General features: G+C 36.3%; 2 protein-coding genes across 2 annotated transcripts; one reads left to right on the top strand and one right to left on the bottom strand.

The window, feature by feature from the left end:
• Window positions 1-3,235: 3,235 nt before the first annotated feature.
• LOC147516511 (endoglucanase 17-like) lies at window positions 3,236-5,972 on the bottom strand. The gene is made up of 8 exons (XM_086589073.1): window positions 5,555-5,972; window positions 5,258-5,464; window positions 4,879-5,079; window positions 4,682-4,774; window positions 4,437-4,598; window positions 4,216-4,327; window positions 3,944-4,107; window positions 3,236-3,843 (listed from the first exon to the last, which is right to left on the bottom strand). Exons 1-8 carry the CDS (start codon window positions 5,807-5,809, stop codon window positions 3,511-3,513), a joined length of 1,527 nt encoding a protein of 508 aa, XP_086445199.1. The 5' UTR covers window positions 5,810-5,972; the 3' UTR covers window positions 3,236-3,510.
• Window positions 5,973-12,076: 6,104 nt separating this feature from the next.
• Window positions 12,077-12,919, top strand: LOC147516510 (uncharacterized). The gene is made up of 2 exons (XM_086593300.1): window positions 12,077-12,341; window positions 12,408-12,919. Exons 1-2 carry the CDS (start codon window positions 12,077-12,079, stop codon window positions 12,917-12,919), a joined length of 777 nt encoding a protein of 258 aa, XP_086449426.1.
• The last annotated feature ends 296 nt before the right edge of the window (window positions 12,920-13,215 follow it).

The raw sequence follows: 13,215 nt of genomic DNA, 5'->3' as shown, positions 1-13,215 counted from the left end.
AAGGTGGAAGGAAAGAGAAGAGAGAAGGATATATATTGGAAGAAACCGATTATACTTCCAAGTTGCTTGTGAAAACACCGATACTTATTTTGTTTCAGTGACTTGCGTAGTTGTACGCTTATGTTTGCTACGTTTCCAATTTTCCATACAGGCACACGGCACACAGTGATTCTCGTTATCATGCTTCCTTGTTTGGAGTCTGTCAGTGCATGGCAACATAGGAGCAACTTATTCATTTAGGACGTGGCCATGACCGATAGGGTGATAGGTTGGGAATCTACGTAGGCACCAATCGTAAGAGGTGAAACAGCATTAGACACGTCTATCATGGACTCATGGTTGAATATATCTAAATCGGAAAATATTGGCAACATAAATTGGAAAATCTAGTAACTAACGTCCACATTTCTGGTATGTAACCTCCGAATTTTACTTAATTGTTTTCCTAGCTTCACCTTCATCAGTTGAACTCTAAATCTATGTGTTACGTGTTTCAAATTTCAACATATCGAAATTATACATAAATATGTTGATCTATTTATTTCCTGATACTGGACCTTGATGCCCTCATTCCCATGGCAGTATGGCACCTAAGGGGGATAATGCAGAGACTTTAGAAATTTTCAATCTAGAACTAGCAAACAATATTTAGAATATATAGGGCTACAATTGGAGAGAAAAAAAAACAGTCTCTCTCTCTCTCTTTTTATGTTTTTTAATTATTTTATTCTAGTGGGATTTACAGAAGAAATAAAAAAAACCAAAAATGACAAAAAAAATAAAAAATAATGTGTAGACACTATTATATTTGGCCCACAGTTTTTATCTTTTAGACTTAAACATTCAAATATTTATCATTATGTCATCAATTTTGGGTTTTTTAAATCTTTAAAAATTAGATAATTACCATTTTATCTCTGTGACTAAATATAATATCAAAATACTATTCTTCTTATCCTATATTTTTCTAATATAATAAAATATTGAACTATTTATTTCCTGGACCTTGATGCCCTCATTCCCATGGCAGTATGGCACCTAAGAGGGATGATGCACAGACTTCAGAAATTTTCAATCTAGAATACGTGAAGTATTTTGTGACCCCTCACTCATAACAAAAGCAATGTCCTGCATGACTGCATTAAACAATTGAGTTCGAAGTCTTCAAAGTTCAAACTTTAAACTATAAAGGGACGATTGGACCCGGGAATGTCTTCTGGTCTCTTCAATTCTTTCTCCCATGTTAGGTGATTCTGCCCACTGCATGTTCTGGTACAAAAGCTCTTCACTTATCCAGTTCTGACATCTGACACCTTTCACTCTATAGACTATCTTGACCACATAATCAAACACCTCTCCCCCCATATGGCCATATCACATCTAAAATATTTAAATGAACGCGACTGTTAGCTACAGTCCCGCAACAGTATTTTATTATTTTTTTTATGTAATTTTTGGTTTCTTTAACTATTTTGTTTAGGCAGAATTATCCATACCTGATTAAATTATAAAACACCCAATCAAAATATTAAAGTAAATTTGAAATAATAATAAAGACAATTATGTCATTTAGACTCAACACACTTTTTCCACTAAACAATGAGTTTAATCTCCGTGGTATTTAAATAGTTGCACAAAAATTCCGAACAAATGCATAAAACCTCTCTATTATTTAAAACATAACATCAAAGCCAAAACAGACCAAAATATCCTTATGAAAACTGGGATGATGTCATCAATCTTTACTTATAATTTCGGCTTAAGAATAAACTGGGCTGACGTCATCCTATGTAAATTTATATTTACATATGACAATATAAAATTACACAATTTTTTTAACCTAATTAAATTTAAATTTTCATATAAAATTTTTTTTCATAGGAAAATTTTAATTTATATTCTGTCTGGTGTCGTTGGAAAATTTTCAATCCCAAAAATTACTATGTAAATGTAAGTTTTCATAGCTCCAATGACTATATATATATGTAAAAATATATTTACATATATTTTGTCAGGTGTTAGAAAATTTTTAGTCCCAAAAATTACTATGTAAATTTAAGTTTTTATAGCTCTAATGACTATGCAAATATAGTTTTACATATATATATGACTGTAAAAATACATTTACATATAGTCGGGAAATTTTCAATCCCAAAAGAGTAAAAAAAGAAATAAGATAAAATGGGAAATAAAAATAGACCAGATTTTATCTTTTTTTTGGAAAACAGAGAGGTTATTTAACGAGACCTAAATAATAGGGAGATTATGTGATATAGGTCGATGGGAGGGAGTTTATACACAACCGAGTTAGAACCAAGGGGCTGAGCTTCATTTCTTGCTTTTTCCACAGTATTTAGGTAAGGGTGGAATTTGAGCCGAGGGCTCGGAGCTCGGCTTGGGCTTGGCTCGTTTAAACTCGGCTCGAGCTCATTTCGTTCTTATATGAGAGCTCTCGAGCTCAAATTAAAGCTCATGTAACAAATGAGTTTGATGAAGCTCGGTTCGATTAGCTCAAATAGCATATTTATAGTGTAAAATAACCGAGGGCTCGGAGCTCGGCTTGGGCTTGGCTCGTTTAAGCTCGGCTCGAGCTCACTCGTTTAATATATGAGCCAAGCTCGAGCTCAATTTAAAGCTCGTGTAATTAGCAAGCCGAGCTTGAGCAAGGTAAAGCTCGGCTTGTTTAGCTCGAATTCCACCCTTATATTTAGGTCCCAACGTGTGGCTCATATAACAATTACTAAATTGTCCATATAGTTTTGTTTATTTACGAATTAATAATGAAAAAAACAAAAACATCATGTGCGGATGCATGCGCACATGCATCATGCTAGTTAAAAACCACCGCCCCCTTCTCTATGCGACTATGCTCTCATGCATCAATACTCAATAGTCTTGTAATCTTTTATTGACATGATTAGCTGTTAAGCCCGTTATCCTCTAAACAGTTAAGATGTTCTCATTTTTTTTTTCGATAAATATCTTATATTAATTTAAGTCATAAAGTCTATAATCAGAATTCAAAAATCCCAGGTATCCATGTCCAAGTAAGTGGTTTGACGCCCACTTGGCTAACTGAGGGCCTTTCCATGATACGAGAACAGTTAAGATGTTCTCATCAGATAGGTTTAACTATTTTTTCGAGCAGTGCTAATCACTTGTTTAATGCTTTTGTAGTGTTCCCAGCTTCCCATGGACTCATAATCATTCTACGAAGTTAAAAACAAGAGACAAATTACCTTCTCCAAACACATCATAGTCAAAAAGACATCAAACATAAATTTCTTCACTACAGTACACGTCTACACCAATACACACTATTACATGTCTATAAAACCACAATAACCCTATGAGTATGCACCCTGGACTGGATAGGGTCATGAGTTTGAGCTTTGGGTCCTTCCCAATTTGTAGACCCATTAGGGAATACAATTTTCCAACAAGGAATGCACACACATATATCTACTTAACTAATCCAACAAAAGTCTTTCCCTCTATTTGTTGCCTTGATTAGAGCTGTCCAAAAGAGTGTGCGAGATAAGCCAATGAACCAACTAGGGGCGCATTGGTATAAGTGGATGGCTCTGATTGCTCATAATCAGATCGTTTATCCGGGAATTGATCGTGAGCATCAGGTCCACCAACGACTGCACCAATTAGGATGTTAGGATTGGGTGCTTGAGAGCTCATGGCGCTGAAACCCGACGAGCATTGGATCTTTGCTGGATGAGCTGCGACGGATGGCAGCGATGATCCCCTGTGGTGTATCCTCTGTGGGTATCTACTACCATACCCCACCATGTACGACATCTTCAATGGGTTGTCTCCCAGCAGATAGTCCACCTAGTACACATTTTAGGACAAATGTGTATTAATTAATACAGTAATTGTTACCATTGTCATACCCTGCAAAGTGCAAGTATGTCTCAAATATTTAATGTACCTGTTTTTTGGCTATGTTTCTGAGCCTTTTGGGAGTAATTATGTTTCCACCACAAGTAACAACCTTGTGTGCTGAGGTTAAGTACTTGGCATAAGCTAGTAACAGGAATGATGTGGATGTCACATATTGCATGTTGCTATCACTCATCTTAAACAGTAGCCCGCCTGTTATATCCACAACTAGACGTTATAGCCAACACCCAAGAAAAGTAACCGTTACATGCTACAAACAAAAGAGGGGGAAAGAAAGAGGGGGAAAGAAAGAAAGAGGACCTGGAGTGTATTGGGCTTGGGAAAATGAGGCCCCAGGAATAAGAGAACATATGAAAGTGTCTGCATGCCCTTTGTAATTATGAAGAGATTGCACTTTTTGAACCAAAAATGCCTGAAAAGTGCAATGCAAAGTAAATAAATTATAGTAACAAATAAAGTTAAAACTAAATTATTGACTAAAATATTTAATTAATATATTAAAAAAAAATAGGCATTTGGACCTTAGAGAGGAGAATTCTTGCTCCAACGTGTTTGTTATCCCAACCAAAGGTATTATCAGACTCATCAGCACCAAGTGTTTGTCCATTAATTTGAATATAATTCAAATAAGTAGGATTTTTAGTTGCTTTGTGCAACCATGCAGCACTCCATAACAACTCATCCTTCAATAAAATGAAAAACTAATCAGAATAAAACCCTTCAGAAACTACATCATTCAATAAACTATAGATGGATAGTTGCTTACTTGGTAACCAGAATAAGAGCAGTAAAATGGGCAGACATAAGATTTTAACCCATTGCTATAAGCTCCTCTGTACTTATCAGCAAATCCAAATACCTATGAACCCACATTGAAATCCACCTTATAATGAGTAAAGTTTTGAAGAAAGTCACAAACAGAACAAAAAAAACCAAAGAAAGAAACGACATTTTTTTTCTTACACTGATAGCTCTTCTGCTCAGAAGCTTGGAGTAAGAGGGATCAGTTCTCCTAAAGACCAATGAAGCAGCTGCTAGTGCTGCAGCAGTTTCAGCAGCTACATCTGATCCAGGATTGTTTTTGTCTATCTTAAATACTGATCTTGGTGTGTCCATATCTTCTGGTCTCTCCCAGCAAGCATGGTCCTTGTTAGCATCACCAACCTGCCCAAAACAATTGTCCAACATAAAACTTAGTTCCTCAAAAAACAAAATTAAAAATTAAAAAATGAAGCACAAAATAGTGGGGGAAAAAAATCCCATTTTTGAGCCAAAATTGTTAACAAAGGAACCACATTTGCTTCAAAGATCTGAGGAGTAGAGCAGTGTGGGAATGGGAAACCTGAACATAAATGGTTCCAGGATGAGCAGTAGCTTTGAGAAGATAGTCAGTAGCCCAACGAATAGCTTCTTTTGCATTCTGCAACTCACTTTTCATCAAACCCCCAAACTCAAGAACACTCCAAGAAAGCATAGTAGTAGTGAAAGCCATAGGGAAACCAAACTTCACATTATCCCCTGCATCATAATACCCTCCAACTAAATCAACCTGCATTTGACATTTCACACAAAATTAAACCAACCCCACCTCAGATTTTGCTCAAAAGAAGTTAAACAACAAGAGAAATGTTATACATACATGCATGGCTGAACCATCTGAGAGGCCAGAGTTTTTTCTCCAAGTCATTCTCTGGTTAGAAGGGAGCATTCCTGATCTTTGGCCTTCAAAAAATAGGATGGACTTAGTAAGTGCATCTTTGTAGTTATGTGAAGCAGCACCTTTGTGGTTGTGGTGGTGTTGGAGTTGGTGAGGTGGAAAGGCATTGCAGAGAAACAGAGAAGTAAAGAAGCAGAGAAAGATCAAAGGAACAGAAGAAGAAGAAGAGAAAGCCATTTTTGAGACTATTCCCAAACCCAACTACCTTAACTAACTTAAGTAACCAACCACTACTGGTGCAGAGTGTTATATCTCTGTGACCAACGGAACCTCTAACTATTTATAAGCAAACTGCCCACTATAACAGTATAACGTCCTGCTTTGGTATTATGATTATCACGAGTTCACATCGATCGCAAAACTTTTATTTGTTTGTATTACCACGTGGAGAAAAAGTTATAATAATCTGGGGTTTTTTTTTTGGTTGATTAGTTACTGCTACTATAGTACAAAATATCAGGATATGAATATTTATCGATATTCAATTTCTAGATATGTATCGTGGATATATCTCTTTCTTTGGGGATATTTGACATTGTTTCACATAAAAATATCATAGATATATCTAAAATATCGACAAATATCATAGATATTGTAGATATTTATTGATATATCATGATATATTATTTATATTTATTGAAATATAATGGTAAATATTAAATAAAATTGTTATATACACAAAATATCTCAAATTATCTCCAAATATCACAAAATATCCCAAAATATCGTTAAAATATCACTGATATTTGCAGTCGTATATATCTTTAAACATATCGTGATATTTATATATTTTTTTCTGAAATCTGGATAGATATCTCCAAATATCGCGATATATCGGGATATTTTGTACTATGACTGCCACTCATGGTTGATTGGTTCTTGGCTAGGTTGGCGACTTGGCTCCAAGGACCACAATATCCAAAGCATATTTAGCAATGGACTTTTTATTGGTTTTATTTGTACATTTTTATGTCGAAGGCAAAAAAATGCAAGTGTTGATGGTAAAAAATGGGTAAATTGAGATTTTGCAGATTTCTAATCGATTGAAACATTTCGGTCGTGATTGGTGCAAAGAGGAACGCTAAAGACCAACCTCCCTATGCAAAAGACCGCAAAGGTACCCTGCAAAGACTCTTTTCTTTTTCTTTTCAGATAAATACTTAATTAACTTGGAAATGTTATCTACGGTTGCGCATGCTCCCAAGTCCCAAGCCCATTTCGCACTGATAAGCTATTTGTTGCTCTTAACATAAAAGAATTGAACCTAGTGCTTCGAAGCATTTTCCTACAATTCATAATAGACTGAAACAATTTCAGTAGATCAAGTTATGTTGTTTGAGACCAGTACAACATCAATAAGATATCAGCTTGTGCTGGTCGAGTTGTAAACATTTCCAGGTAAACTTAATTAGAACATGAAATGATGCTTTAAGTAGAGTATAGTAGGAATGTTGCTATGTTGGTACGTATTTCCAGTTTTCTACATCCACAATCCCTCCTAAAAAGATGCAAATAGGACTATAGGAGCGAGTAATAAAAATATTTACAGTTTGGAAATGGCAGCACACAATTTTCACTGGATTTGCATCATTTTTTTTAGTAGATTTTAGTGGTGGTACACCATAGTACAAAATATCAGGATATTGGTATTTATCGATATTCAATTTCTGGATATGTATCGTAGATATATCTCCCTCTTTAGGGATATTTGATATTGTTTCACATGCAAATATCGTGGATATATCCAAAATATCGACAAATATCATGGATATTGTGGATATTTCTTGATATGTCATGATACATTATTTATATTTATTTGAAATATAAAAATATTAAATAAAATTGTTATATACATAAAATATCACCAAATATCACAAAATATCTCTAAATATCGCAAATATCTTTGAAATATTACCGATATTTGCAGTCGTATATATTTCTGAACATATCGTGATATTTATATATCTTTTTCTGAAATCTGGATAGATATTCCTAAATATCACGATATATCGAGATATTTTGTACTATGTGGTACACTAGTACCGCCCATCAACTACTTAACATTCTCTGTTCTAGTTTAAAACTTTTTAAAACTTTAAATTTGCATTGGAATGATTTATCCAGTTCATCATATCATATTAACGTTAGGAAGGTCAACAAACTCCATGATGAGATCAACCTGCACAATCTGTGTTTCCATAAATGGTCAACAAAATCTAAACTACTTTAATGTCTATGATTTTGATATGATTTTTTTTTTTTGTTTTTTTTTTTATCTCTAAAACTCTTAGTCATTTTTTGTTTTGACTATATTACTTCTTGTTTTTTTAGTAGATTGACGATATTACTCTTTGATACTTTAAGCAAAACGCACTTGCGTGCATCAATCTAGTCGCTATTAATATTAATTAGAAGTAGTCCAATACAACTTAGCACATCCATTTATATGTTTTTTTCCCTTTGTTTTGAACTTCTGAGTTACTCCGTAAAAGGTTATAATAGCAGTTCTGGATTTCTGGGAATCTGGGTTCATTCACAAATCACCTTATGGTAAAAGTGGCATAAATTCAACAATGACCCGAACACATGGCATGTTCCTAATTTATGTTTCATCCATAACAGTGTCCTCATATATACAAAAATCGACTAAAAAAGGTATCGAATTTTACAAATTTTGATAATATGGGGACTAACCTTTTTTTTTCCGGTCAAATTGGGGACCGAACTTTTTAATTTTTGCAATATGGAGACATGTGTAAGATGACATCTAAATTTATCACACGGTGTTTCACAATTCGAATTAATTTCTATGGTCATGAGGTTGTAGCATGGATATACTTTGATAAGAAAGTGTATAATAATGTATGTAATTTGTGAATTATGAAACACCGTGTGAGAAATTTAGACTACATATGTAACTAGTCCCCACATTGCAAAAATTAAAAAATTTGGTCTCCAATTTGATCGAAAAAAAGAGTTTAGTCCCCATATTGTCAAAATTTATAAAGTTCGATACCTTTTTTAATCGTTTTTCGTCATATATATATGCATATATTTTGGTTGAATTATGCGCAACGGAATTCTGGTATGATAAAGTTGTAAAGGTATATATACCGCACAAGTACAAGCTCAAAATTCAGAAAATAACAAGGGTGGTTGTATTGACACCCCACTTTTATGGGACTAGCACTCACTTTGGATGATATATGACATATATAATTCATTTTCTGAAGAGAAAAATAAATGATATATGACATATATTGGGATGATATATGACATATATCATTCAAAAAGGGTGTTAGTCCCATAAAGTAGGGTGCCAATACCGCGCCCCAATAACAATGCCTCCATCTCACTTGCTGCATTTGACTATACTATGAACAAAATAACACATCTTTCCATTCCTAAGCACTCTCATTTCTTAGCTTCTAGTGCCATTGAAGGCGCATAGAATAATGTGTTAAGTGACTTCAACTGTCGTTACCTGATTTGGTGAAAATTTAACATGGGGTATGGCAGTATGCCATATGCATATCGGACAATATCTAGATTTTGAAGTTCCTGTGATATGAATATAGCATTGCTTTACAAAAAAAAAAAAAAAAAAAATTGGTTCGGCATGAATATGTAGTACGTCCATTTTAACATCACTTAATAGGCAAAATAAGCAACGTGCTATCACATTTTTTTTCATTTCCATTACTTTATAATTTTTTTGGCAATGCTATGCATTGTTCAATTTGATTTTGACGCTTAGATGCTTTTTATTTCTTAATCTCAAATAGCTCTGCTGCGGCAAAAAGCAGCATCTTCCTCCCCCTTTCTTCCCCCCTATTTTTCTGATTCAAATTTCAAATCTCTATCTGTTATTATATTATATTAAAATCGGTTTTGTGGAGATCTTCTCTCATAAGGGGTTGAGGAATAGTTCTTGCTCCTGTGTTCTCTCTTTACAAGCATCTCTAGATATCTCTGGATCTGAACACTGAGTAGAATCTTTCCTATCCCTTACCCCTCCAACCCCTGTCATCCCCTCCCCCCCACACACACCTGTTTCTTCTTGTGCTGGCTGGAGTTTCAACTTCATCAAGGCCTCAGTTGGTTACAATGGATACTTCATATAGGCATATAGTATGTGAGGATGAGCATGGAGATACCACTAGAACTAGAATAGAGCAACTACAAGCTGAAATGCAGAACCTCTTCTGCTCAAAAGAAAAACGAGTGGTGGAGATCGGATGCAAAAACACCACAGAACATCATACAGAACACACAACTCTGGTGGGTAAGCTGTATGGAGGAAAACATATCTCTTTACAGGACTTTGCGGAAGAGGTACACAGGTGCTGACAAATAAAGGGAGAGACAAAAATAGAAGCAATCTCAAAAGGATTATATAAAATGGTCTTTGACAATGTGGATGAATACAAGCATGTCAAGTAGAATGGTCCTTGGGTGATACAAGGATTTATCCTGTCCATCAAAAAAGGACAATTCTTAGAGCTCTTGGAGGCTGATCGTAAGTTTGATAGAGTGGATTTCTGAGTCCAGATTTATGGTCTCCCAAGAGATTGGATAAATGAGGAGAATGTCAAAACTGTGGGTTTGAATCTGGGTAAAGTTAAGGGTTTTGATCTCAGTTGCTCTTCCACATTCAAAAAACCTGTTGCAAGGGTGAGAGTTCGCATGGATATTAAAGAGAGGCTGCTTAAAGGAATAGAGTTGTGTACGAAACTGGGGGAAGTGATTCCAGTTACTTTTAAATATGAAAAACTAGATATTTTTTGTTACTTCTGTGGGTGTATTGGTCATGATCTGCATTATTGTAGTATAAGGGAAAAGCATAGTTTGGAGGTGAGGAAGCTGGGTGGTTCTCCTAGAGATATCAAGAACAACTTCTCCTTCATGCTAAGAGCTAATGTGTTCTATAATGGAGCAGCTATTCCATATCCAGTTTCGGTTACTATCTCGGGTACTCCACAGAAACCTAGATTGGATCAAATTTCAGCTAGAAACAAGAGCTCACCGAGAAGAAAGCTCTGGCAGGGGGCGGGGCTTTTGTCAACACCACAGAAGGTTTCTCAGGTGGTTGCTGGAGCTGGGGTCAGGACAAAAGACACAGAGATAATTAGAGATGGTCTGACAGATAACATAACGGATAGATCAGAGTGGATGAACACAGAGTCAGTGACTGTTGGGGTGGCAGAGCTGGGAGATCCACCTAATGCATGTTTGGATCTACAGATGGTTGAGATGCCTCCAGCCCATGAGCTTGGGGCCCAAGATGATTCTTTGGACCCAGATCATGGGTCAGAGGAACATAGTGAGGCCTTGGTGGCTTAGGGCCCATGTTTGTCGAAGATGGACCTAGATCAGCTAAAGATATCTGGTATAGATGGATCCCATTAGGCCCAAGTAGATATATCGGGTTCTCTAGAAGAAACAGCTAGAGGACTAGGGGTGCTAGCCCTGAAAGAGGGGTAGGAATAAGGAACTCTTCTGTGGATGATCATGCTTTGCCGTATTTTCTCTCACCCTTGTCCAAGACCATCATACCTTTTCTTGAGAACACCAAGTCTGATGAATTTCATCACACCACCCCACCAGCTGGAACAGCGATACCCAATTTCAGATTCATTAGCCTACCGCCACGTGGACGAGGCTTTAAAACGGTGGTGTCTCGAGGAAAGAGAAAGGGGGCTTTTAAACGGTTTTCTGGAGTGGTTCAAGAGGTAAGTGTAGGACAAAAAGAAAACAACTCACAAGGTCTGAAAATAAGCTAGATATCATGGATAATGATGAATGGGAAAGGTATTGCTTGAAGATGGTGGTAAAACAATCTAAGAAGGCAAAAAGGGAGGCTGATGATCTGAGGGCTAAATGATTGGGGAATATGTTAAATCCAGAAGAAGCTCCAGTTATAGCTATTTCAAGTGATAGTGGGGAATCTACGGATCCCTCCATTTCAAATCGATCTCTGGATCCCACCATTCCATCAGATATCTCGGATCACAGTATTCCGGAGGAACAAATACCATCGGATGCATTCACATAATGGGGAGAAGATGTGTACTCAGAAGAGTTGGGTTAAAACTTGGTGGCTCAGAATATTGGAACACATGAGGAGGTGTCAATAGGAAATGCTCCTGTGGATCTTATGTAAGGGAGCAATGATGAGGGTGGATATGGGTCTGAGGATAGTATCTCTCAGATTAAGCAACCTCAGCCGTTAGCAATAGATGATTCGCCTGTGATAAGAAGGAAGTTCTTCAAGGGGAAGCAACAGAGTAAAGGTGAATGCTCCCTAAGATCAAGGAGTCCTGATAAGTAACTTTGTGGGTATGAGAAGGCAAAGAATGTTGGAGATGAGTTTGGAAGCAGTGGGGGTCTGAGGTCTCCTCCAGGGTTTGCAATAGCAGTCCCACAACAGCTGCCTCGACAGCCATGATACAAGCCTGGAATTACCGGGGAATTAGTTCCTCCACGGCAATTCAAAATCTAAAGGACTTAATAGGTAGGTTTGATCCTGATATTGTTTGTCTGTCTGAAACTAAGGTTGGGTGTGATGTGATAAAGAGGATCAGTAGGATGGTTAAATATAGTGGTTGCTTCAGTGTTCCAGCTGTGGGTCTGAGTGGGGGTCTTGCTGTGCTCTGGAAAGAAGGAGTGGACCTGGAAATCTTGGGGGCAACTCGTAACCAAGTGACAGGTAAACTTAACTACTACCTTTATAATGATGCCTGATTTTTTTTCTTTATGTATGGAGAACCTTTAGCTTGTAATAGACATAGAGTTTGGACTGAGATTAGGGAAGTAGCCACTATGATCCCTGGGCCTTGGTGTCTGTTTGGGGATTTTAATGCCATTACTTCCCTAGATGAAAAGATAGGAGGTAATAGTATTTTTGATAGAAGCATGAATGAGTTTAATGATTTGATTAACGACCTGGGGCTCATTGATCTAGGGTTTAATGGCCCTAAGTATACTTGGAGTAATAACAGAAGCCCACAAGACCATATCATAGAGAGATTAGATAGAGCTATGTCTACTGATGACTGGCTCCTCCAGTTTCCTAATATGAAAGTTTCTAATGTTGTTAATGCCACCTCTGATCACTTGTCCATCATGATTAATCTTTCTGCTAAGGATGATAATAGTATGAAGCATGAAAAACCTTTTAGGTTCTATAATATGTGGTTTTCTGATACTTCTTGCATTCTTGTTATTGATACGGCTTGGAACTCTATTACCCATGGTATGCCTGATGTTAATGTGATCTTTAAATAGAAGATAACTCAACAATATCTTACTATTTGGAATAAGAAGGTGTTTGGAAATATTTTTACTAATATTAAAAGAGTGAATAAAGATTTGGAGAATGTTTTGAGAAAACCTTTCTCTTTAACCAACTATGAAAGAGCTAAGGTCTTAAAATCAGAGCTGCTTGATTGGTTGGCTAAGGAGGAGAGTTTCTGGAAACAGAAATCCATCACTAATTAGTTGAAAGATGGAGGGAGGAATACTAGATTTTTCCATCTCTCAACAATATATAGAAGAAGGAAGAATAAGATTGAGAGGCTTCA

Source organism: Coptis chinensis, chromosome 2, assembly GCF_015680905.1.
Source record: "Coptis chinensis isolate HL-2020 chromosome 2, ASM1568090v1, whole genome shotgun sequence".
NCBI lineage: Eukaryota > Viridiplantae > Streptophyta > Magnoliopsida > Ranunculales > Ranunculaceae > Coptis > Coptis chinensis.
Note: the sequence above shows the minus strand (reverse complement) of the source record. Positions and strands in the feature narration are given on the sequence as shown.

Coding starts and splice junctions, on each gene's coding strand:
- LOC147516511 (XM_086589073.1), bottom strand. CDS start 5,809: ATGGCTTTCTCTTCTTCTTCTTCTGTTCCTTTGATCTTTCTCTGCTTC. Junction 4,328..4,436: donor CAAGAATTCTCCTCTCTAAG/GTCCAAATGCCT, acceptor TGCACTTTTCAG/GCATTTTTGGTTCAAAAAGT. Junction 4,108..4,215: donor CCAAGCCCAATACACTCCAG/GTCCTCTTTCTT, acceptor TGGATATAACAG/GCGGGCTACTGTTTAAGATG.
- LOC147516510 (XM_086593300.1), top strand. CDS start 12,077: ATGATACAAGCCTGGAATTACCGGGGAATTAGTTCCTCCACGGCAATT. Junction 12,342..12,407: donor AACTCGTAACCAAGTGACAG/GTAAACTTAACT, acceptor GAGAACCTTTAG/CTTGTAATAGACATAGAGTT.